This window comes from Sinohyriopsis cumingii, chromosome 6 (genome assembly GCF_028554795.1).
Source record: "Sinohyriopsis cumingii isolate HCF-2022 chromosome 6, ASM2855479v2, whole genome shotgun sequence".
Lineage (NCBI taxonomy): Eukaryota > Metazoa > Mollusca > Bivalvia > Unionida > Unionidae > Sinohyriopsis > Sinohyriopsis cumingii.
Genome location: NC_142966.1, coordinates 165,449,386 through 165,476,361, shown reverse-complemented (window position 1 = coordinate 165,476,361; position 26,976 = coordinate 165,449,386). Strand labels below are relative to the sequence as shown.

General features: G+C 34.2%; 1 protein-coding gene across 2 annotated transcripts in view; it reads left to right on the top strand.

Moving 5' to 3' along the window:
* LOC149798465 (uncharacterized) overlaps positions 1–26,976 on the top strand; it is a 175,605-nt gene that overhangs the window by 6,434 nt on the left and 142,195 nt on the right. The window contains exons 1-2 of one of the 2 annotated variants that reach the window (XM_089963659.1): positions 7,378–7,397; positions 13,276–13,460. In XM_089963659.1, the coding sequence (XP_089819785.1) occupies positions 13,400–13,460 (61 nt within the window). In that variant the 5' untranslated portion in view covers positions 7,378–7,397; positions 13,276–13,399. Of the gene's footprint in view, positions 1–7,377; positions 7,398–13,275; positions 13,461–26,976 lie in introns of those variants that run through there. The other variant, XM_089963657.1, reaches the window with a different exon arrangement.

Genomic DNA, 26,976 nt, shown 5'->3' with positions numbered 1-26,976 from the left:
ATGAGTCAGTAATCGATTAGATCGATGGACCGTTTGCAGTCTCGTTATTGGGCAATATGTCGAGATCTAACCTGGGTCTCAAAGGTTTGATCGCAAATAGTCTTGCAAACTCCTTCATTATATAATTAAGGCAAACATATCTTTTAATTAAACGTCAGCCTAGATTAGTATATAATGACTTTACGAGCAAAAACTAGTTGCAAATAGTTGATGATTGGATCAACATCCCCGTGTTCGAAACCTTGTTTCTCCGATTTGTATTGGTATCATCGACATAGTGTTTAGCGCATTAGTTTAGGGCCAAAGCCGTGTGTGAAATGTGGAAGTGGTATGAGAGGCCAAACAATTTTGCGTAGCGTGCGATGGCAGAAAATACAGAGAATTGAAACGGTATTATGATACAAAATGATCTCCCGGCTACTAATGGTGAGATCGCTGGCGATCCGGCTGCTAGCAGTAGACCCATGAGAGATAGCAGTAGCACTAGTCCAATAAAGACGCTAGAAATTATCTCAATAGATTTTCTAAGAAAGGGAATGGTAAGCATTTTGTCATAGTAATAGTAAAGTATAATTTAGACAAATGATCTATACTATACAATTGGAGAAAGGAAATGACGGTAATGAATTCAGAATGCATCCCATCATTAAGAATTATGAGGCCTTGGCGAGCTGGTGTGATTAGGCACCGTTAAAGAAGAACCAGGTTAAATTAATAACGTCTGTTATCTTATGACAGGTACTGGGGGGGGGGATTATCACTAGCACATATGTATGTATGAGCATGTTAATGGCTTGATCAACGACAGTAATGTCAAACCTTGATCGTAATTTACGTAATAATTTTTTATGCAATCTTGAAGCTATTACACACAGCCAAAATTGTAGGAGGGGCTAAACATGGAGAAACAATAAAGAACCACGACCAGTTATATCTGCGAATCCAAAGACAGGTACAGAACGATTATTTCAATCAATAAATGCAGCTGGGAGATATATTTTTAATATGCCCTTCTCCAGAATGACGCGTTGCGGATTGCATAATTATGACGTATTTACGCAGTGGAAACTGTCCAACGGAGACTGATTTCGTGTGTGTGTGTGTGTGTGTGTGTGTCCTTGCGGTTTCATTAAACCAAAAAAAGAGGGTTGGACAATTGGACTGTTTACTGTCGAATCCTTAGCGATTTAGGTCTGCGTTTAAAACTAGTATGATTCGTTCGTTCCCAGTGATCTACAAGGAAGTGATATTCGTGTATCTGTTTGGCGGCTCGGAGCCCACCAATCAAAATCTCTAGTCGATCATGGTCGGCAAGAACGTTACTGGGGCAGAGTTTGTCGTGAATCTTGGAGGGATTTGTGTTTTATGAAGCTGAGATAACCAACGATTGGCAAGACCACATCCCGTTGTTTATTTTTTCCTCATTACGAGGTGTTCTAAATGGCGATTTTTCGGACGATAATAGCTTATCTCCAAGTCATGATGCTGTTTTAACTTGTTCGACTTGTTTCTCGAAAGCTTTAAATTTATTCTTATGCTCACCAGCGATTTTAATAATACCAAGGGACTTTCTAAATACAAAAGGAACAAAACATTTTCCTAAAGCAATAGCTGTGCTTGGAACTAACAGTTAATCTAGATGTGAATATCCAAATGGTGCAACCACTTTAGTTCTCTATCTAAGAAGTTAGCTATCTTCTTCGGTAAATCGGGCTGGTGGTTTTGTCAATAGCCTAAAATACTTGTGGTATTTATTCTTGTAATTGTGGTTGATCAGCAGCTATTTTAGCTGCCAGTACTCGTATAATCTTTTAAGTAGCCTTGGTTGTTTCTGCGATTTTTACCAGTAGTGGAAGAAGACCTTTAGTAACCTCCGTGACTGGTTCAAAGAACTGTTCTGAACTTTTTGAAAATCCCTCTCTGGCCTCGTGGGTTGTTGCAGTTGCTCTTTGACAGAGATATTTCTCAATTTGACAGAGATATTTCTCAATTGGCTCTGGTAGTTGTCGAGCTAATTCAGCTGTACAAGATTCCATGGTTAGCGCATAATCACTCATTATTATTATTACAACGACGATTCAATTACAGACCTGTCGCTGGCAGCTACCATTGTTTCGCTCGTGGTCCAGAACCCGGCTGAAAAAACCCACTGTAAACAGCGGCGCAGGTAATCAACGACGATCTATAACCGTTCGTGTCCTGATCATCTACATCAGCAGGGAGGAACATCATGCTGGTCTATGAGATTTCGGACACGTCAGAGACCTAGATTTATCCGTCTGGACCTTGTATTTCCACTGTTGCCTCGTTTTCTAATTGGGTTCTCTAATTCTTAGACTTAATGGTCTGTCCAGCCTCACTGCTGTTCCATTAAATTCTGTTTACAGATACATAAATATGGTGGTATATAAGCCAATCGCGGTATCATATGTACACGCACTGTAACACAGCGACCATATACATAATTTCCTTATTTTAATTACAGGATTTTCATTAGTTCCTACTTCGCTTTTTTCTTCCTATCTACCTTTTTATGTTCTTCTTTATTTTCTGTTTCCGTCTTTAAAACGTAAAGCAGGATAAACTCTTAACTAATGCAGATGACGATTACATACCTGCAGTCATGGATATACATTCAAATATGAGGCATGACATGCTCTTAATGAATGAAATTATCTTGTGTTGATTAAATAACACATAAATAAATAAACAAATAAATAATAAGAAATATAAATAATCGTACTGGGAATTTCAAGATTGTTGACATTTAACAAATGTACTAATTACAATACTGACAACCGTTACATAATCCCCAAACCAAAACATGAATGACGATACAATTGCATGATTTCAGAACATAAATATACTGCCTTTATTCCCGGAATATAATTCGATACTCAAATAAATTGATTTATACAATAAAAGATAGGTAAAAGTTAGATTCATCTTATTGACTGTATTCGACCTCCTTTTCCTTATCTATTTTGTTCACACAATGTTGTTTACGGAAAGGACCAATTCTTATATAAAACTACATCTTGAACCGACATTTGTGTGTACCGACTCCAGCTCCATCTAATGGATACAACAATATCCAAATATGTTTATTTTCTATAAACGTTTCTATTTTCAAAAAAGTAATGTAATTTACTAATTATACATGATTAGCGCTGAAATAACATTTCAGAAATCAGAACAGCGCATATACATGTAGATGCATGCACATGGGATACGCTACATTTTTCTTTTTATATTAATGCATCATGTTTAGTTAGACTAATACAAATATATTTAATGTACCAAACCAAAGCATAAACATTGATAAACACTGTATTTTGGATGAAAAGAAATGGGGGATAATAAAATGTAACTATGTCCAGATATTATTATTTTCAACATATGTACGGTATTTGAGTACTGCTCACTTAATCTTCAGAAGCTATTTTCCCTGAATGAAATAAAACATCAACGTATTAGTAGTGGTCAGAATATTAACGTAAGATGCTAAAATATGTAAAAAATAGTTTAACACTTAATAAATTCAATTTAGAAACCTCTGACTGTAAATAAGTTTTATAATGTATACACTATTCCCTTTGATTAATCTAATCAAATTTTGATATTTTACTTGCTTTCTATAGGATGAATTCATTAAAAATATGAAAAGGGATCAGTGTGAAATACGAATCTTACAAAAGCACAAACTGAATTGTCTGTCAAAGTGAATATAATGCAAAACCAGTTGGCTAGGCTAGCAAATTCTTGAATAAGAAATCACAAGTTACTCTGATTTTCAAAAGCCTTGCAGGCAACTGAAAGTGTCTTGTTCTATGAAGTAAAAAAAATAGTTGTTTAACATTTGATTGATATTGGGACAATTTTAAGGTGGTTCAAGGAGAGTAATAAAGTCACGATATTAAATAAACATAACAGATAATTTTCTGCTGATCTTTTTCAATGTTGAAAGTCAAATTAGTCTTCACAAAAATGCCTATTTCGACTACATTTTCAGGATGAAGTCATTGGGACAAATATTGCAGAAGGCACATACGTTAAGACATTTGTCAATTTTAGTGTAAGGAAACATCGCAAAGAAGGAAAAAGGAAATAGAATATTGTATAGTTTTTAATGAAGATTTTATATTGCCAGTTCCGTAAGGAAATGACAGAAATGATCAAGTGCGACTTATTTTAAAGATTAAAAATTTCCTGATTTAATGGCTTCTTGAAGATTCATTTCCATTCACAAATCTTTCATCTCTCTCACAGCTCTCAGTATGCTTGTCATTAAGTCTGATATCACCAATTGCTAATTAATTGTATATTATTATCTCATGATCCTTTCACTTTTCTACCAACCTTTGGCCATTAATTCTTGCTATCACTCTGCTTTAGCTACTTTCTTGACGTATGGGTTTGAAAGTTACGGTCCAAGGGAAAAACACAATGCATAAAAAGTGAATCGCAAGCATTTCATGTATCTTGAAATATAATACCATTTCTTTTCAATTTTCATTACTATGAGTGCATTTAAACTCTCAGTGCATGCTTAAATTAGGTATGAAATATTCATGGTTACAAATCAGAAATATGCCAAACATTTCAATATGAGGTAGGAAATCTTAAATGTTTGTCAAGACATGGGAACAAAATAGACAATGTGCATCTCGACACCGTCTATCATTGATCTAATCCTCTTTGTTGTTATAATTTTAGCGTTTCAATGTGTAGTTGAAACAAATGCATTTGGTCATGCGAACTTGTAAACATTTGCATTTCTTCTTTTCGTTGTTTAATTCCATCCATTCGTCCAAAATAGAGTAATTTATCGAACTATTGATTGCTCCAATGCATCATGTAATGTCGTATTTTCTTTTCTTCTCCCCGTGTATAAGAATAGTCATATTCATAACTCGTTAATCATGTGCTTCAGAGAGTGAAAAAATGTAAACTTCGCAGACGCGGAGCACTACATCAACGATAAAGGTAGGAATTCGATAGTTTTTATAAAATCTTTTTTTATTACAATTTCTTCCCCAGCTCTTGTATACATTACTAGGCTGTTTAAGTAGGTGTGAACACTAGATTACTTAAAAATAATAATGATTTGAAAACCATATAATTAGATAAATGGTGTCTTTGAATGAAAGTATTTGTCGATTTTTAGAGTCTAGGTTTTATATTACATGTGTACATTATCCCTATGTTTACAATGAGAATTAATATCATAATTTGGGAGGCTTTACTACGTTTATTTTCAGTTGCTTTTATGTGTGAGATCAAATGAAATGACATTCATGACACTGCATGTTTTAACGCCAGTAATCATCCATACAACTACATAAGTACATTTTACGGAGTATCACATGGTTGATACGATTTACATCCATTATTGTTGAGGCTTATTATTTTTGAAATATCAACACTTTTACATATCTCTTCCCGTAAATTTGATTGATCTTGATAAGTCCATGAGATATTTGCGTAGTATTCTAATTACTGAATGGCTACGACCTTGCGAATATTTCTTGCTCCGCCTTTGGCGATCAGTTTATTTTACCTTCAATATCAACGTTATGGCGAAAGTCCTTCCAGTTAGTAACCAAATGGATACTGGGGTAAAACACACATCAGTATCTAGGTAGGTTGGAATTTGACTCATTTGCTCTGCACATAATACTCTGATAGCCAACTAAACTAGCACATGAGTAAACGTTTGGAGTTAACAGTGACTTTGCGGGAATCTAGAAAATCCTTCATTCTGTCCTAGCGAAGATGTCACGTCTATTTAGAGACGAACAAGCCAGCATATTGTAATGCAGAATGTCACCTTTACGTTACTACTACCATACAATATTGTTCATTGACGCCATCCGCATGACAAGCGTGGTTAAAGGTTCAGACTTGAGAAGTAAAAACAAAATATCTTAAGAAGAAAAATTTAATATATACTAGTTTGAACAGTTCAAAGGTTATTTAACAAAATTGTTGTTCCAAAACCAAATATCCAACAACATTGATGCTATTTATTCTGATATATACAATACAGCATATGCGGTTAAAGAACATGGAGGGATATACACATTTATAGATGGAAGCGTTGTAAAAATTCCCATTGAAACCAATGTATTTTGTGCCACAACTACTCCACCTAACATGAGCGGATGTATTTTGTGACGACAGACAGGAATGTTGATCTGGTACTACAAAGTGATGTCCATTACACCTTTTGTAATGCTTCGATGGACAGTTGCTCTTTGAAATGCAATTTTTAACTACAAATCTCCTTCTTAAATGTTATATTCTGACTATATAATTGATGCCATGAACAAGATCATTAACGATAGCAGATGCTCATGTAATACCCATTGTGGAATCAATAAATGTTCCATCGCCATCAATCTTAAATATTGAAAAAAAACATGAGACGCACCATCGTTGATAAGTTCGTTCTTGGCAAACAGTCAAAATCTGATTTGGCGATGAGCTATGGCTCAATAGCAGATAACCTTGTAAACTCATTTTGTGTTGCTTCCTGTGATCTGATATAATATTTGATAAGATTTCAATCTGTTTTTGATTTTGTTAATGTGATTTTATTCCCGGTGAGATCTTGATACTTTTGCTGCAGTAATATATAATCGTCCCATCGGCCCATGCTATATGAAAACTTTACTTTAATGTACATAGTAATATTCCTCTAATTAGACTTTCATCTAATGTTACTATTACTAATATTACTAATACAACCAAGCACATCACATTTGCAAGTGATTGATGATGGTGTCGTCTACACCTTGTGGAAACTAATGTCACCTTGATTATTGTGCGCTTCATTTACAGACTGTTTTGACGTGTAAGTACCAGACCAAAACCTTGTTTGGTTTGTGGTGTTAGTGTTAAGGAAAATACCACAATTGTGTGTATCTTGTGGTGGGGAGAAAATATCTTTATTTGAAAAAATCATTCAAGATAGCAAATGCTTCAGATGCTGTTAAAAGCATCAAGATTACATTGGCCGCTATTAAAACAATAACACTGATCAAATTAATGAGAATCTTGTTGAACAAACTGGTGAAGAATCGTCCGTCGCCCCTTATGTTGTTCATATTCTGACTAAACATTTCAAATACAATGGCACATGAAAACATAATAATATGTCACATATAGTGTATGTTAATGCTTATTGGTTATTCAAACGGTTCGATGCATTTTTTTACGTCATTTTGTCACCCATGTCAGGTCGATCCGAGTTCTCTACTACTTAAGTAAAAAAAAAAGATTTATTTTGAAAGCCCTATTACAATCAACATATATTGTAATAATGTTTGAATATTGAATACATTTATTCAAACAGGAAACGCTGGTATTTATTTCAGATCTATCAGCTACGACAGGTATGTTCTACATTCGCAATATAATTTTCTAACTTTGTTATTACGATTAATGTGTTATGTACATTTAATTAAATTGTTTGGTAGTTAGTTGTTTTATAAATTTTGTTTTTCATTTTATGCGATTGGTAATGGATAATTGTAGTTTGTAGAATTTACATCATCCAAAATCAAGTTTATTTTCTACTTGCCCTAATATCATTGATCTTGTTCAATTCTGTAAACACCTATTGGATAGCTAAACAATTTTCTTTATGAGTAAGGATAACTGTTAGGATTATAATCTCTGCCTGAGTCAAGAACATTGTGTTCACCACATTTAATATTATAATTTTAGTGATAGACTTCGTAATTGTAACTGAGAATTTATTTAGCAAACATTATGAACCTTCCGGAAAGTTAATACTTCCTATTTGAAAAAATGCTAATAGCTACCTAAAATCAACTTGAAGTCTACAAAATATTGTTTCATATCTATAATGTGTTCGCTCGTACTATAAGCTCTAAGCATAATCAGTTGTATTAAATTGTGTCAAGAAATTCATTTTGGGGTGGAACTTTATTTATTCGAATTATTAATCAACTGGAAATAAAAGGTGCTCATCAACAATAACATTCTTGAATACAAAGACTTGAATTTATACTGACATTCCAAATAAGTATATATTCGTGGATTGTATTAATTTGATTAAAGAAAAGAATGTCAACAATAAACGGGCTACCACAGGCACATTAACACTTTCAGTGTTGAATTTAATTTGGATTTCGAATAAGGCATATTCAAACCTTGAACCATTAGGACTGTGTCCGTAATTGTGGGATTGTTTGAGTTTTAATTTGCAATGTTGTAAGTTCACTTATTATAGCTTCGCATTTGTATTTTAGGGAAATAAATTATTTGTTGAATTTGACAAACCTTTTTGCTTCTCTCTTTTCTATTACTTACTTCAAGATCATAAATTCGGAAAAGAAAATTGACGCTCGTCCTTGCGATACGAAGTTTTGTAAAATATTTCAGAAAATATTGCTTTTGATTTTTAAATTCACCTTATTTTGGTATTTTCTAAGTCCCATGTATTATTTCCTATTTTAGAAATCTTTACTGAAAACAACAAACTTTTCAAACGCCATCTAATGTGGAAAAAGTTATTTCAAAATACGACCCAGGAACGGTTAGATTCCTGAAAAAGGATAAATTGATCCATATTGTCAGAAAATATTATCTTTTCGAAGCAAATGTTTCTTTAACGAAGCAAGAAATACATGTTTTGGTTCATTACTTGGTACAAACGAATGTTTTGGATAAAAGTGCTTTAAAATGGATTAGTGCGTCTTCATCTGGTTCTAAGTTAAACGTTATGGAATTGAAATTAAAATTCAAGAATGAAATAAATTATAGACGTTTTGACTTAAGCAAGAAGAAAGACAAATGCAATCAGATATAAAGGAAAGATAGAGGAAATGCAGTTGCAGAAAGAAGAGAGAGAGAGAGAGAGAGAGAGAGAGAGAGAGAAATAAGAAACGGAATTTCAACTGAGATTAAAGGAATTAGAACCAGCAAGTGAAATGCATGTCCCCACTTTAGACAAAAATTTAAGCTTTGCTGTTACTAAAACTATTTGTGTAGTACCCTCTTTTAAATAAAAAGAACTATATACAGATTTTCCTCATTTTGAAAACATTGCTGAAAATGTGAAACGCCAAAGCGGGCATTGGACTGTTATTGCAAATGTACATTTTTTGGCTCATCTCGTGACATCTACACTTCCCTGTCAGTACTGCAAAGTGATGATTATGATCTGGATAATGTGTGTATTTTAGAGGGTTATGAAATGGTACCTGGTGATTATCAGGAATAGTTACGGAACTATAAAAAAGAATCTGGTCCCACCAATGTCGAAAGTGCAAGAGAAAAACAGCAACTATTTAAAAGGTTGTACATAGACAAAAAAGTTGGTTAAGCTAACGAAATTCATAGAGACCTCGTATTAGATGAAGTGTTTAAGAATTGCATCCATAGTGACGTTAAGAATAACATTAATGAACACAAAGTCGAAACTTTCGAAAATGCTGCTCGTGCATGAGGGCTGAAGTTACTTTTGTCCGTAAGTTTTTTATTGAGCAGTCTTGTGGTTAAAAAAGACTATTTCAGCCTAATACGAACACTTCCGATTCTCAATCTGGCACAACGTTTTGACATCAAGATTCTGATAAAACTGATCAGAATTCCTTATATCTTTCTATGTATATCAATGTCAAGAGGAAAGGATACTTTAGTTCTGATTACTACAAATTGAAAACAAAGCAACAAAATCAAGCCAGATGTATTGCCATATGCTCATATTTCGAAGAGGTCTAGACCACTGTCATGTATTGAAAGCAATGCATTTGTTAGGTCAAACAGACTCCATTCTGATTTTATTATGGTAAAGTTTGAACCATTCGTGTCAAATGGTTCTATTTCAAGCACGAATGGTTCTGCGAATCTTATCCCTATTAAACGTTTAAGGGGCACAGAACTTCTCAGATGCTTTTATTATCAGGTAATTTGCATTTTTCTGATAGGCCTTCTAATGAAAGGGAGTAGAGTACGGCTTTCTAAATATTATTCTCCAATGTGTAATTTTCGTCATCAGACTTAGTCTCAGGACCCATAAGAGTCGGAACAGTGTAATCATTACCCATTGTGGGTAATAATTTAGTTCTAGGCAATTTCTTAGCTGGAAATAAGGTTGTGGTTAATGCAGTTTAACTGACAAGCCATGTTTGGATCTGAACGTCGTTTATATTGAAAACAAAATCCCTGATTTATACACATATTGTGCATTTATTAGAGCTGTGGCAATGAAAGCTCCTGAGAATGATGTTGATCAGAACATAACATTGTTTCTTAGATGACACATGTCTTGGTCAGGCTTTTAATCAGGTACATTTTGCTCGCCGTCTGGATCAATGAAAAGATTTAATCACAGATATTCTCTTTTTACTGCTCATTCTTCTTATTATAACCAGGTGACAAACGGCAATCATATGTCGTCGAACAGGAAACGGATACTAAGGATCTGTTTAGTTCAGCAAAAAATGAGAAAAATGGGGTCCTTGTGAGAAAATGAAGACTACCTGAGGTATTTGCTGGTGACGAGTGGTCGGTGACCTATCAAACTGTATTTCCAACGTCATGCAGACAGGACATGTATGGCCTTTGCTATGAAACTCATAGCAAGTGATTTAGGTATCAGAACGACTTATTACAGATACTGAATAATGTTTACTGGCCAAAACGTAGAAGTAATTTTTTTAAATATTGTAAACCTTGTCACGCTTGTCAAATGGTGGGAAAACTCATTCAGAAGATGACAAAAGCAGTATCACTTGAATATGAGTTCTAATTTCCTAGCTGTTCCTGCACGAACAAATAAAATTTACTATGACCTTGAAATTGTAGATTCCACACCTATATGATCACACCGTTACAGGACGAACCCTTTCAAACATAATTGCTTGAAGAAAGAAACAGTATTTGCTCGAAAAATGATTCTGTAGAACCTCTTAAAAGTCAGCGAAGTTCACCATGTATACTTATACTGAATCCAGATAATACTTTCCGCATGTGCACAGACCATAGGAACGTGAACAGTGTGGCCAAAACTGATTTAATTTTATTGCCAAGAATCGATGACTGCATTGAAAGAATGGGAAATACAAAATATGTAACCAAATCTGACCGTTTGAAAGGATTTTGACAAATTCCACTGACACAAAGGGGAGTGGAATTTCGGCTTTCGGTACTCCTGGTGGACTTATAAATATAAACTGATACCGTTTATGATGAAATATTTGTCTCGTACACTTTAATGTTTAATGAACATGATTACATCTGGTCTAGATTACTGTGATGCTTACATCGATGGTGTCATCATTTAGAACGAGATCTGGAAAGATCATTTATAAACAATTCGGAAACTCTTCAGAGACTGACGGATGCAAATTTAACAATTAATTTATCCAAACGTGAGTTTTATCGTGCTTGTTTTACATTTCCAGGACATATCGTGGGACACGGACAAATTAAACATATATATGTTTAGATCGCTGTTCACTCTCTTCACTCTCTATACCCTGTTCCTGTCACACAAAAGCAACTCATACGAACTTTTGGTATGGATGGTTGCTATCGGAAAGTTTGTTTCCATGTTTCTGTAATTCCTGAACCTCTGACAAATTTATTGAGTAAGAAAACTAAGATTCATTGATCTGAAAAAATGTCACCAGCCTTTTGATAAGTTAAATACCGTACTTGAGAGTACAACAATTCTTTCAGCTCAAAATTTTAGTCAGTCATTTAAAATGTTTTGATTCAAGAAAACAAAGATGGTTGCGTTACAACTAATCAATATCTTTTCGGTAATTATGCTTTGATGATACGAAAACGTTGCTGTGATGTATGTTTGTAATAATGTAAGATACCCGAAAGTTCTGTTTCTTGATATTGAAACACAGCAATTGCATATTGCTAAACTGTGTTGAAAGAAAAATGACATCAATGCTTTATAATTTCGTGTATATAGTTGATTAAGTGTCTCCCTCCCAAGAATTGTGAAACGCAGAATTATGAGGCACCGAATTCATTATTGTTTTGACAATGTATTGCAATGTACTGTTGCAGCATTTGTAAAGTGAGAAATATTAGAAACGTTTGTGCTTAGCATGCAGAGACTGATTTGTGAGAATTATGTTCGAAGATAATGTGGCAATTACTTTGCAAGAACTAGAGTCCTTCGTCATATAATAACAAACCCCTAATCAAGATATGGTCGGTACTCATCAATACAATGATTATTATTGTATTTGTCTTAGTTTATTTTGTGTACAAGAGTGTATGTTATTTATAGTACGGTGCTATTTCTCTCTTATAACGGTACCTTTTTTAAAGTGATATTTATTCAATATTTTCTTCATAAATATTCTCAAATATATTTGTTTCTATCGCACATTTTTCAAACAGTTACTAAACATGTATTTCGTGTAAACTGTCAAGGTCTCAAAGGAATAAAAAAATGCTTGCTTGCAGTTTGATATCATAAAACAATAAGCACCAATATTAAAAATACGTTACAACTACGACGAATCTATCACTTGAAACCTTGCTTTGACAAAGTCTCTCACTTTGTGATTTAGCATTATGGAGCATAAAGTCCATTATGGGGTGTAAACTGCTCCTGTGTGCCACGTTTGTGTTTACAAGAGATCAATGGATCCTGTATTTAGTGAAAGAGACAAGAAACAGGGTATTGTTTCTAAGACTATGAGTTATCTATCCCAGCATAACCTATCCAGTTTGTTCTAGGCCGTACAACTTTCGTGGGTATGTCACTAACATTCAGTTGTTTGATATCCATAACTGCATATGAAGGACTCCATGGTCGTGTTGCAGTTCAGGTAGACAAAACACGTAAAACATATTTATAAACTGGTTTGTCAAATTGACCTATTTTTGTTCAGGTTAAAAATGTGGTCAATGTTTTGTCCGCTTATTGTAAATAGCGGGTGTAACTCATATATATAGCGGCTGTAAGAATTGAAAAATTACATTCAACATTGTCAGTTGTGGTCGTGTTCTTCAGATTAAGATGCCTATGATTTTGCATGGGAGTGAAATTTCTCACAGAGAACATTAATATTGCTTAATATTCGCATGTGTATGTATGGCTTGTCGTGTGGCTGGATGCATTCATAGGCATACATATGAATGAATGTATGAATGAATGAATGATGAAAGCGTTAATGACTATTTGCATGGATGGACACACAGTGAGTAACATACATCTTTCTGAAGAAACATATATCACCATAATACGTGCTGTATATTTTTACTTCCTAGTCGGATAACAGAGGGATCTCATATGAGCCTATACGTATTAATGTAACTATCCTGTCCTGACAAAGGATTTTAGAGTACAGCAACGTTAGGGCATGAAATTCTGAAGAGATCATCAGTGTGGAAAATGAGGAGGACAATATTATTTCTCATCTTAGGCTGCATCTTCCACATGTCCTACGCACAAGGTAAGTGCATAACTGTGCTTTCAGCGCATCTGATTGAACTTGACAAAGCATCGGAAACCGAACTGTACAGACCATTATCAGCTTTTGTATCATAAGGTCAATGTCCTTAACATGCATTTTCAAATTTATTCTATTGATAACAGCCGTAATATGTATGCAGTTTAAATTAACTCTTAATCAATGCTATAATGTATACTTATCAATCTAAACCAAGCGCACGTATATACAAAGGATAGTCACCAATGATTTTCATGCAGGTGTACACGCACCTCCATCTCTTTCTTGCTTATGTATATGTATATATATATATATATATATATATATATATATATATATATATATATATATATATATATATATATATATATATATATATATATATATATACTATTATTTAAGGTGGGTCGTGGGCAGTTTTGTCGTCCTCAGACGGTTTCGTGGGCAGATAAAAGTTCGTGGGCAGATTTCCATCTGCCCACGAAGCACGTCGTCCTTTTCTGCACTCTTGCCACAAATATCAATAAAATAAATGCATATTTACGCTGCTGAATGTTAAATATTCGATAAATATTCATCTGCAAAATAAATAATTGCCTTTTTACCTATTTATTTCCATTTTTTCATTAATGAATTGAATTGAATAGCACAACTTGAGTTACCTCCCATTATGTACTAGTATATATTGCACCTTAAAAATAGATTGACCCGGAAGTAGTATGTTTCAAATTTACTGCCCATGATGACAGGGGGTCGTTACAAAGAAAATCAAGGGATGGGGTTCTAACCTGTAACAATATAATATGTTAATAGTGTTACAGGTTAGAACCCAAATCTGTTGATTTTCTTTGTAACGAGCCAATGTGCCCGTGATTATTATTGTGAGAGATCAAAACTGCCCGGGAACCAGGATGTGGAGTGAATAATCTGCCAATGTCGCCAACAAGCACTATACATATATACTATTTATTTTGATATCTAAGAAGTTTTCAATAATGCTAATTAGTAACATTATAATGAGTGAACTGTTATATGTCTTTCGAAATACCTCTATTCACTATTGCTGGTCTTGAGCCCAAACTAAGAGGATTGTGGCTGTCATTAGAAATACAAGTGATACCATTTATTTAAATCCAGGCTTAGTAAGTTCATAACTTCACTTAAGTTCATATTATATGCTGCTGCATTTTCTTCTCTCAGTCTGCCATTAACAACGACAACAAAAGAAAAATGGTGTTTACTCAGAATTTGTTCCTATATTTATCAAAAAATTTGTTTTGGAACAGATATTTTGTTGGAAAAGCTGAAAGAAGAAAATTGGGGGAAAATCATGATGGAATAATAATACAATTGTTTACTTATAATAAAAGAATACTAGATTTAGTGTACAACATCCTTGCAATAATTAAATGGCATTGTGAATATGCAGAACCCCAATTCTTTAATGTACATGTACTGTTTAAGGTACAAAACTGTTTTGCATACTTCATAACTTATTTCTCTAATAGTGCAAATAATAGGAGACAGAAGACATTTAGAAAGAATTAATTTGTCAAAATAAGTTAAATATCAAGATTAATTTAATGGACGTTTGAAAATTTACTATTAAAGTAAAATTGCCTATTTTTGAGAGAAAAATCCTAATAGTAATACACGTAATTTTATTTAAATTAGCAGTAATGTAGAGGATGCTGATTTATTTATGAAATATACCATAAACGTGTGTTTCATGTTCATTACCCCAAAGTAAAATACCCAAGAACCACCTCAGAAAATCAGTAATGACATATTCACGTAAAACACAAAACACAATTCTAAAAAAGTGATGGAGATGCAGTTATCAGCTGTGAGTCACATAGCTAACACATGCTGAGTAGCAGACTGGATGATTGGTATGGAACGAATTGTATTTGCCTTGTCAGAATAGTTGGTAAAGATTTTAAGAGGACTTCCTGGTTGGAAAAAAGTGAATTGGAGAAATGTATTATTTTTTTCATCGTATGTGTCCTTGTTTCACTTCATTAATAATAATGATATGACTTTTGACAAATCTTTTTGTCCGAGTGACTCAATGCTGATAAGTGTAAAAAAATGTCGAGGCTGCGACAGATGTGTCCTCTGTAGAAATGGGTGTTTATTAAACTAGGTCAAAATTAGGTAGTGTAAAAATAGGAAGTGGAACAATACACAATATGGAAAACGCTCGCTGTGGAAGACATTGGGCGGACATACAGACACATCAAGATGTATTTAATAAGATTCATACACATATTATATACTGTTGTATAGCTCTCCTTGTATGCTTCAGATTTATACTATAAACATTGAAGTTTGTGATACCGAGACAAACGGCAATGGAAGATCCACGTATCAAGGTTATGAAGATTGTTAAATTCACAAGCGATACAGAGTCAAATAACCAAAACTTTCATATTGCATTTTCTTACATTTCTACTATCACAGATCGATTTAGACTGATGCGAAACCTATCAATTTATATCAAATTTGTCAAAATCGTGGTTTATTTACTATTGTTATGAGTTATTCACCTGTATGGAAAACGATCGTATAGGAAGACATTAGGCGAAATGACAGACAAAGGAAGATATACTTAATAAGATACATACACATACTATTTACAGTTGTACGGCTTTAATTATATGCTTTAGATATATAGCAATAGCATCGAAATGTGTAGTACGGCAATGGTAGATTCACGTAGCAAGGATATGCAGATCGGTAAAGTCGCACCCGATATTCAGTAAAAAGAACAAAACCTTCTATTTTGCATTTTCACACATGTCTATTGGCACAGATCGATTTAGTATGATTAGAAACATATCAGTTAAAATCAAATTTGTCATCTGATATCAAATGTGTCAAAACCGTTGTTTTTGCGATTGTTATGACTTATTCGCCCATATGAAAAACTTTCGTATAGGTCGGATCCAGGCGCACGGACAGACAAATAAAGACGTGCTTATTAAGATATATACACACATTTTATAATATTGTATAGTTTTAATTCTATACTTCAGATCTCTAATATTAGCATCGAAGTAGGTGCTACAATCACAAAACGGGAAGGGTGTATTAAAGTAGCAAGCATATGAAGATCGGTAAAGTCGCACCCGATATTCCGTAAAAAGTGGAACTTTTTTATTTTGTATTTTCACACACGTCTATTGGCACAAATCGATTTAGGCAGATGAGAACCTATATATTAATATGAAAGTTGTCAAAAGCTGTGTTTGTTTACTATTGGTATAAATTATTCACCTATATAGAAACCGTTCGGATAGGAAGGCATCGGGTGCACAAACAGACATATGAAACCGTACTTAATAAGATACATACACATATTATTTAATGTTGTACATCTTAAATTATATGCTTCAAATCTATAGTATTAGCATCCAAGTATGTGCTACTATCGCAAAACGGGAAGGGTAGATGCACATATCAAGGATATGAAGATCGGTAAAGTCGCAAGCAATAATGAGTCATAAATACCAACTTTTTTATTATTAATTTTCTCGACTTTTTTTGGCACAGATCGATTTAAACTGATGAGAAACCTAAACATTGATATTATATATGTCGAAATATATGGTTGTTTAAGATTGGTACAACTAATTTACCTATATGGAAAATCTTTGTGTTGGAAGGTATTTGGCGCACGGAAAGACAAATGAAGACGTACTTAATAATATATGTAAACATGTTATATGCTGTTGTTTAGCTTTAATTTTATGCTTGAAATCAGTAGTATTAGCATCGAAGTATGTTGTAACCCCCCTCCCCTTAGTACGCTACTGCAAGCAGACTTTGTCAAATGCTAAGAGACACTAATTGCTCGAAAATTATAATTTAAAAAATATTTATGTATTTATGGACTCGTATATTATAACCTTATAATGCGCCTTCATTTTCCATCAGGTAGGTCTCCAGGTCGAGTTGTCATGAAAAACAGGAACCAGTATCGTACATTCTTTACTAAGCGACTTCTCCGATGGTGCAATGTGTCTATAGAGCGTCCGCCTCGGATGCGAGGGGTCGCGTATTCAAACCCCGGCCGAATCATACTAAAGACATAAAAATGGTACTAGCAGCTGCCTCTTTTGGTGCCGATCATTAAGAGGTTAGTGTTCGGATTAGTCGGCCTGGTGTCAGGATAGTGTGACTGGGTGGGACAAGTTTGTCTTATGTCCGCTAAAATGCAAAAGTCTACTGAACCAAGTCGAACAGGTTACGTATTATACAACTTATTTTCGAGGTTTCAGCGCCCCCCCCCCTCCTTAAATGCGTACATATATTATCAGTATACCTCCATGCTCAAGCCTATGCATTTGGGTTACCCCCCCCCCTCACCCCTCTATGCGTACATACTAAATGGACGGCCCCTAACCATTCATGAGATGGTATTGATTCAAATTTACGAGTGCGATTGTGATGTACGCATTTCCCTACACAAACACGGGATGGTATTATTCAACCGTACATGTCCACAAAACTATATATATTTATAGATATATGTATACAACCATGGTACATCAATTAGGTATCTAATTACATAATGACAGTGTAGTGGTTAGCAAATTTGACTTTTTTATTCAGACACCATGCCAAAAGGAAAGAACTAACTTACAGTTTACGCTGAACTAAATTAAATTTACTATTTTTGTTTCCAGCATGGTCGGAATATGTTTACATGTTTCATATTAGGAAACAATTTGCATTATGGCTAAGTATATCTAAGAAGGAAATAAGATGTTCTTACAAACTCTTATTTTGTTGGTGTATTGGTTACCTCTCAACATATGAACCATTCTTTGCCATCTCACGATTATAATCCGTATGTACTTAAGCGTTGTCTCATTTGTAGTGTTAATTTTTAAATGTATACTTTGCTTGTAAAATGATCCCACTTTATATAAATGTACAAACACCGCAATCGTGATGTGCTTACAGGAATACATTCTTCTGAGTTCTACTAAAGTCAGTTATTCAGTATAATTTGTAAAACGATATGGACTGATTGATAAAAGTGACTGTTTTCTTTACTTTGGTTTGTCGCAATATTTTTCTAACACAGTACTAATATACACTGGTCACATATGACGCCCCAAAGAAGCAGTTGTAGTTAATTCTTTTTTACCTGTAGTAATGGGATTTTTACAATATATGGCTGTGGCAGATGTACGTCGATTATCAGACAATGGTCGGCTTTTGCACTATTCGCTTATTTCCCTACTTCGAGTGCGGACTGATTGACCGTTAAGCAAAATCTCAATTAATCTCTGCGATTTATGTGCAACGTACGATATTGTCCCCAGTGTTTATTTAATTCCATCATCGTTTAACAAAACTTCTTTTCTTATCCTCTCTAAATCAACTTTTGTTGACCAAAGACAATACATTTTATAAGCAAGGCAGAACGCAAAATCACATTACCCATCCACGAGTACAATAAAAATATGTAAACAAAAATAGTTAATAAAATTCCAAGGTATGTATAATATTGTAATATATTTTGGAGTATGCGCATTTGTTTACCGCTCTCCATTTTAAGGATTCCTTATATACTTGCTTGAATATGGGAAGTCGGTGCTGGGATTATAGTCTTTAGACCAAAATAATTAGCCAATTACTAGGGGCAAACGTTACGGAGTGAAGTGTAAGTGAGTTTCAAGATGACATGGTTTACTTTTGGTGAATTCAGGTAAGAGCCGCATGAGTATCCCTGTCACTCAGTAGTCCCTATTCAAATCTAATTGCGTGAATTGATCGTGTGACTCCAGGTGCAGTATTTATGACTGGAGATTGGTAAATTATACAATGGAATCAACAGAAAAGGACTGTTCCGCCGTCGGCGGGCGCCATTTATTGTTGCTGTGGTGGTAAATATGTTACAAAGTTACAGGCCAAATGAAGCTAAAAATCATGATTTAAAAGGCCTAAGGTGGCGTAGTAAAAACGGTTCCCTGTATTAGGTTGTTGAGTTGTATAGTTTCACGGCGTGAAATACTGGCGGTAAGTTACGGAAAGTTAACGAAGAGAAGCTTTGCAGTTGTGACATTGACATACAATTGGGAAGTTGGGATTTGTGGTCATGTATTAATTAGAGTAACATTACTGATAGATTGGACGCGTTGGACTTTCCAGTTTGCAGAAGTAGTTGTACAGGATTCCTTTGAATCGGGGAAACCTATGACTCGTAGCGGGATTCGCGCAAGGGCTTGACATCGCTCGGTCAAGAAACCCATTTGGTTGATACAATATTTCTTGCGTGAGCATAATGCAAATATGTATACTGGCTTGCACTGTTTTCAGCTATGATGTACGATGTTAAGATCTCAGTCGGTCAGGATATTCTTTAACAACGGTATCTTTTATCCTAACACGTCTTTCAATACGGTACCATTTACCCCTTGCAATAAAGTATATCAGTTGGAGGTTGAGGATGAACTAATCGATATTGAATTTCTCTAAGTACTGTTTGGTCAATGTTCGGATCTCATTATCTTGTTATTGCAAAAAATATATATTGGTTATAATCAATTACACCTTTAGTTTTATGATTATTTAGACATTCTATATAAATCCAGCATGGTATCAGTTAATATTTCGACGATATTGTTATATGTGACCAGTACATTTGAACATGTATGATTATAAACAGCAAAATTAGGCATTTAAACTGTAGGAAGAAAAATTCTACTGAAAAATGTTTCATCAGCATAAAAAACTAAGGATTGTCAAATCCGAGACTAGCAATATATTATAGTACCTATATTTGCTCTTTTCAGGCCAAGTTCTCACGTAATGGCTTGTTTTAGTAGATTGCTTGTTTTTGTGTGGGTTTGTTTTGTGCTCCCACACAAAATGCTCATGCGCGGAATTTATTTTCCGTTGCCATGACGTATAAAAGTTACCGGCCATGCACCAACATTTTTCTTTATACATCAGATTTGCATAACATGATTAAAAGTAGTTATACTTGAACAAAAAGAACCAAAAAAAACCTATAAAGTGTACAGAAAAAATAATTTAATTTCTCGAAATAAAAGTATACATCACTGTTGCTTAGATACGATTCTCCACCTATAGAGGACGCCAGCAGGAAATGACGTACATTTATCCCCACAAGACGAAGTACTGGGGGGGGGGGGCCGGCACCAGACAGACCCCCCACCCCACTTTTCCAAAAAATTATAGTGTTTTATGTATATTTATCCCCCCCCCGTGTTGTATGTTTTATATTATGCAAAAGAATTTAGGTCAAAAAAATTTAATTCTCCTTTTTAACGGGGTATTTCTTTTAAAACCTAGTTTTATCTATAGGGTTGTTTTTCCGAATAGGTTTCCATCTTTCCATCACCTGACTTGAAATCCCTTCCCTATACTCTTGGTTGACCTTGGCTAGAGGTCGCCTATATCCCGTGTGTGCTATATATATATATATATATATATATATATATATATATATATATATATATATATATATATATATATATATATGCTATAGTTGGTGTATGCTATATTTTGCTTCCATGTTGGGATAGCCTTTATTTTTTCCCAAATCTCCCCAGTAATCTTAGGACCTTATAATCGGATCAAGAAAAGGTTTATTTTTATTTATTTAATATATTTTTGAATTTTGGCTAAGTAAGGGTGTATTATAATTTAATTAAGAAAAAAAAACTTAATGTGTTCTGTGTGCAAATATATTGTGTCATTATTCACATATTGGATTTGTAAATTCAAATCCGCTGTACTCGAGTTGGAGTCCATACACTTTTTTATTTGTTTGTATTTCTCCCACCTAGAGTTAGGCCGTCTCAAATTATTTATTGGATTTCTGCCAAAATCTCTAAAAATGGTTGTTCTTCCCACACACACACACACACACACACAGTGGGGATTTACCGTGCAGTGTGAGAGCTGCACATTTTGAGCAAATATAATTAGAAGAGAGACTTATTAGATCCTTTGTTTTCGTGTATGTATGTAAAGTTTCCTATATGAGGTGTTTTTCCCGACTCTTTCATAGCCCCATGACGTCATTATCTCGTACTTTTCCCATATAGTTTCTCTGTCCCGATAATTAGGATTTGTGATAGTTTACGTAATATAATTAAAGTCTATTTAATTATTTAATTTTAATTGTAATGGATAATAAAAAGAAACTGAAGCTGTTTAGGAAAATTTATAAGAAATTAAAAGGGTGGCGGCTACAGCAGATTCCAATCCGGGGTGGGGGTATGAGGGCAAGGGTTCACTTTGTGATGGTCCCCTTTAAGGGGAGATTATCCATTGCCCCATCTTCCTCCCCTTCTTTTCACCCTTTGCAGCCCCGTCCCTCCCATTCACAAATCTTCCTAGAAGTTCTTTTTTCTAATTAATTTGAAAGGATTACAAAAAAATTTGCCTATTCATTTTTTTTATGTTTATGACTTGGTCACACGCCATCATGGTTTTAGTTATGTTATCTGTTATTTTTCCTATTAAAGTTTTGTTAAAGTTGCCGTCTTGATATAAAACTTGGTTTCTTCTGTATTTTTATTTCTTGGATATCTCCATAATTAATTGTATCCTGTCTTGTTTCCTAAACTCGCACTGTGCCATCGCATGATATTTTGTGAAGTTCGCACATTTGCACATGAGATATTTTACATGTATGCATATGTCGTGTAGATATTTGAATATCAAGCTTTGTATTTTTGGAGAGCCGATGTTGGTCCAGTACCTCCAAGGTCTGTCCCAATTAACCGAGATATTTCCTCCTCTACTTTATTTTTAATTTTAGAGGTTAAATTTTCCCTTATCCAATTATATGTTTCCTTAGTTTCAATTCCCCAAAGTTCCTCATTTTCCCTATATTTACATAAAAGTTCCTTTATACTTCTAAAGGTCCTTGTTGTTTCTAGTCTTTTTACCAGTTTATTATTTTTGTAGATGTCACTTATGTTTTTCATGCTAAAACCAAACCAGTAAATGTATAAAGCTTCCTAAGGGGTTTTGGGTTGGATATTTACTTCTTTTACATTATAAATTAAATACTAGAGAGGAGGCCTAACTCGAATCGGGAGAAACACAAATAAATAAAGAAAGAAAGTGCGGACCCTGACTCGAATACAGCCTACCTCATTTTGAAAATAGACTTTAATGTGAGAAACGCCACACCATAGTCAATCATATAAAACAAAAGGTTTTATTTTAATTTCAAATGGTAGTATACCGTTCATCTCGCCGGAATTCTAAATTGCAAATTAATTCAAAAGCAACTAAATTTATACCAGGACAAACAAATAAATTTGAAAAGTCCATAGAAAAGTATATATTAAGACAACAGAGACAAATTTGACATAGTATTGCTGTCCCTACACACAGACTATATAGCATACACACACCATAGCATTGATACACATAGCATACACGGAACATAGAAAATTCTTGACAAAGATCACTAAAAATCAAGGATATGAAATCTGAAAATGGGAATAAGACCCATGTTTCAGACTACTACACTTTAGAAAACACTAGGACTAATTATAAACTAAAAGTTTGATCAAAATTCCTTTTTTAAACTTTAAACAAGCACACACATCTTGGGGTATACAAGAGTACATGAAAACACTTTATTTTTTTTGGGGGGGGTCATCTGTCTGGTGCCCTCCCCCCCCCATGATACTTTCGTAACTCATACTAGCGAAAGATTATCATTTGCACTCACATTGTATGTTCTTTAAAATAATGATTTCTTTTTTTATTTGCGAGATATCGTCGTATAGTTAACCTGGATACAATATAATCTTGGTCCGTTTGCACCTTGAAACTTGTCATGCGTGAATGGTAGGCGCCTTCAAGCAATCTGGTGATATTTTCGTCTCTTTTGCGATATTTTTTTTTATCTGACATTAGCGATACACCCACAGTAAGGATGCATACGCATGTCGGCATCCGCTACATTTACGGAGTTTGTTGATATATTTTGTTCTGTAAATTTCGCATGATGAAAAAAGAAGGAATACATTATAACAATGCAAGGTTAGTTTCTTTTATTTTATTTTCAATCAAGTGTTTGTTTATTGTACCGTGCCGGGGCGGGGTGGGATGGGGGGGGGGGGCACAAATTCAACACAAAATTAGTTCCTTTCTTATCTGCATGGAATAATGGAGCAAATATGATTGACGATATTGACTAGTAATAACAAGCTTTCAATTTACGCGCGCACACACGAAGACAACTTGAAAAATAGAAACAAACAATAAAATTAACTGGTAACTTCGCACTTGCTCAAGGCTTTGTAGTTACAATGGGGGGGTCTGTGCTACTATCTGGTTAGGCATGACTATTTCGCAGAAATACAAACAAATCTTTTGAGATGAGCATAAAATACAATTATTTCTTTTCCTCCATACATTTACAATGCTCTCAAAGGACCCACATATTTAGGTAAAAGTATGACCGTTACCAGGCGTTACCGAGCTGAAAATATGCCGAGTAAACTTACGAATTACGCCACGTACAATGTATAAACAACACTTGGCAACTTTTAATGATAAAAGATGGTGTTTTTATTTATTTACTTATTTATTTAGTTATCAGAACTCTTTCAGAATAACAATGTAACTGCCGATTATACAGCTCGCCTCTAAGAAGATTTTCGTAGTTTCCAACTGCCATGCATAAAATAAGTTTATGCCAAAGTGATCGTGACCTACAAAATGTTGGCCATTGTCACAGGGCATAAAATTCATAAAACAATAAAGAACATTCCTTTTTGTTCTACCAAAGCAGCGGAACCATAATGAGTTGATAAAACACAAGGATATTTGTTGTTATTTTGCAAACCATTGCTAATAAAATCAGCTTCAGAAACTATTATTATTGTCCGCCCTAGAGGAAAGATTTTACAAGGTGGAAATCACTGACTGTCAGTATCCCTGGAATGACAACCAGTATGACAACTATAACTAGTTTGTGCATCAGTAAATAATCTTGAGTAGCCACTGCACCTGAAATGCGTGCAGTCCATTCATCGAATACCTCCTATTCATTCATTGTATAATACACATTTTACTTACTAAGAATACCCTATCACAGTATAAATGTTTAGTCATAAATCGGGAAAGTTTACAACTGTATATGCATATTTATTTCTATTTTAACCTTACTGTCATAAAAGTACTTCTGTGGAGGCTAGTGTGTATATGTCATGATGAAAGCTTATGTCATTAACAGTTTTCTTTCTTTGCTCTTTACAAAAAATCAAAATAATAAGACTTTCGTTCATCTTTTGTTAGATTTCATATTTTCTTGAGAATTTTTTTAAAAATGTATCTGTAAAGTAAACATAAAAAATACGATAATTTAAAAAATGAAATTTGGGTCTCCATCTAAAGAATTTATATATTCTTAGTTACTACTCAGTAATTTTTAATTATTCACAAATGATTGTAAGATAAATTAGTTTTACAATGTAAAAGTGCGAATTTGCTCCATTTACAGAAGGGTTTACTTGCTATTCTCTTTGTATAATTCTCCCAGCTTTAAACTACAGATACAGAACATTACATAAGACAGCGAATTTCAGTCTTAACCTAAAGCTCGAGGCTGGAGAAGAGGTCACTAAATTACCGTTTCCATAGTTACACACTGGTCAGATAGAGCAGTCTCCCGCAGGTATCATTCCCTATAGATGAATTAGAGGCCAAGTAAACTGCCTTCATTTCATGAGCTATACTAGTGTAGTATAGATGAAATAAGTTTTAAATTGCAAAAGTTGTCTCTTTTGTAACCAAAGTGCAAATCAATAAAGAAATATAATGACATGTAAAATTACATGAACAGCAATGAAGGATCTTTTCACGAGAGTCGCAAAAGATTGAAACTATTTAACGAATTTCATAAATTTCATTTTAAATAATCTTAAATGTAAGATTATGTTATGTGTATCACATGACATAAATGATATTCAATAAAAAGCATAAAAATAGGTTACATAATTGACTTTAAATTACATTCGTCATTACACCTTCAATTCATATGTCGTCATGCCGGCATTTGCTGAGTTATTGGGTGTTATTAAACGTATCATATAGTTACGTATGATACTGGAAAATATCATATGGGTATATTAATCTTAAGAGGAGCAACATTGGCTCAGTGGTTAGCGTCTCAGACCTGCGACCGAAAGGATGCAGGTTCAACCCCTGCCATCGGATCAAATCCTCGACCTTATTGGAAAATAATGAGATAACAAGTACATTCTACAAAGACATGGAACCTATTACCTCCACTGAAACGTACGAAATGATCATCTAAATTTGCAACAAGTGATCAGGAGAAGTGCGACCTGTTGAACTCGGAAGTTTGATATGTTACACGTTTAAAAAATTATGATAAACAGTTACCGCATTTTGAAGTTAGAAATGAAACTTTTATTTCTGCCATCATTATATATAAACAAGAAATTATAGATGTAGTAACTAGTCTTGACCTAAACAAAACCGCTGGAACCAATCCAATAAGTAATAAACTTGTACAAGTATAGTTGAAGAAATGTATGTTCCATTGCAAATACATTTAAATAAATCACTCCCAGCCAGCGTGTTCCTAACACAGTGCAAGCTAGCGTATGACATACCGATGTATAAGAAAGGAGATAAAACACTACCGTCTAAATGCAGACTAATTGTTGACTTCAGCTAAATTATAAACACTATTCATAAGTCCAACCTTAGAATATACTTCTGGAGTCTGGGATAATTGTTCTATTGAAGATTCGGAAAGATCAGAATAAAGGGGGGGGGGGGAATCAGATGGAAGATGCACGGATCGTTCCAGATCTATACCCATTAATTCTTCTAGATAGTCTCTTTATGCGGAAACTGCTTGGTTTGCACAACGAAGGAAAAGGAAGAGATCATGCATTATGTATTCGATTATAAATACTCATGTACCTAACTATTTAAACGAACTTCTTCCACAAAGGAGATATGAGGCATCTAATTATCGTCTACGTTACTCTCAAAGTATCACACCAATCTCAACTAAACTTTATATTTTCACACGACCTTTTACCATATACGATTCGTCTTTAGAACTCTCTGCCTGATGATATCCGAAATCCTCCAAATCTTTCTATTTTTAAGAAACGTTTCTCTAATTTAACTAACGTGTCATCACACAAGCAGAAAGACATCTTATTGTAGGTGAGTAGTCACGTCACTTTTCAATGATAAATCTAGACTTAACCAAGAAGTGTATTGAAAGGTAGAGCGAAAGAGCTGGGATCTTTGGCATTAGGTAAGGGGCAATAGACAAAGTGTTCAACTTCTTCATTATCATAAGCACATGCACACGTGAAAGAGTTAACTAAATTCACCATGTAAAGGTCGGATTTCAGGAGACTACCTGCTTGTCTAAGTTTAGTATGTAGGATATTAAGGTGACATTTGTCAGTAGCGTAATTTTAGCGTGATGACCCGTTAGTTGAATTAGAAAAACGTT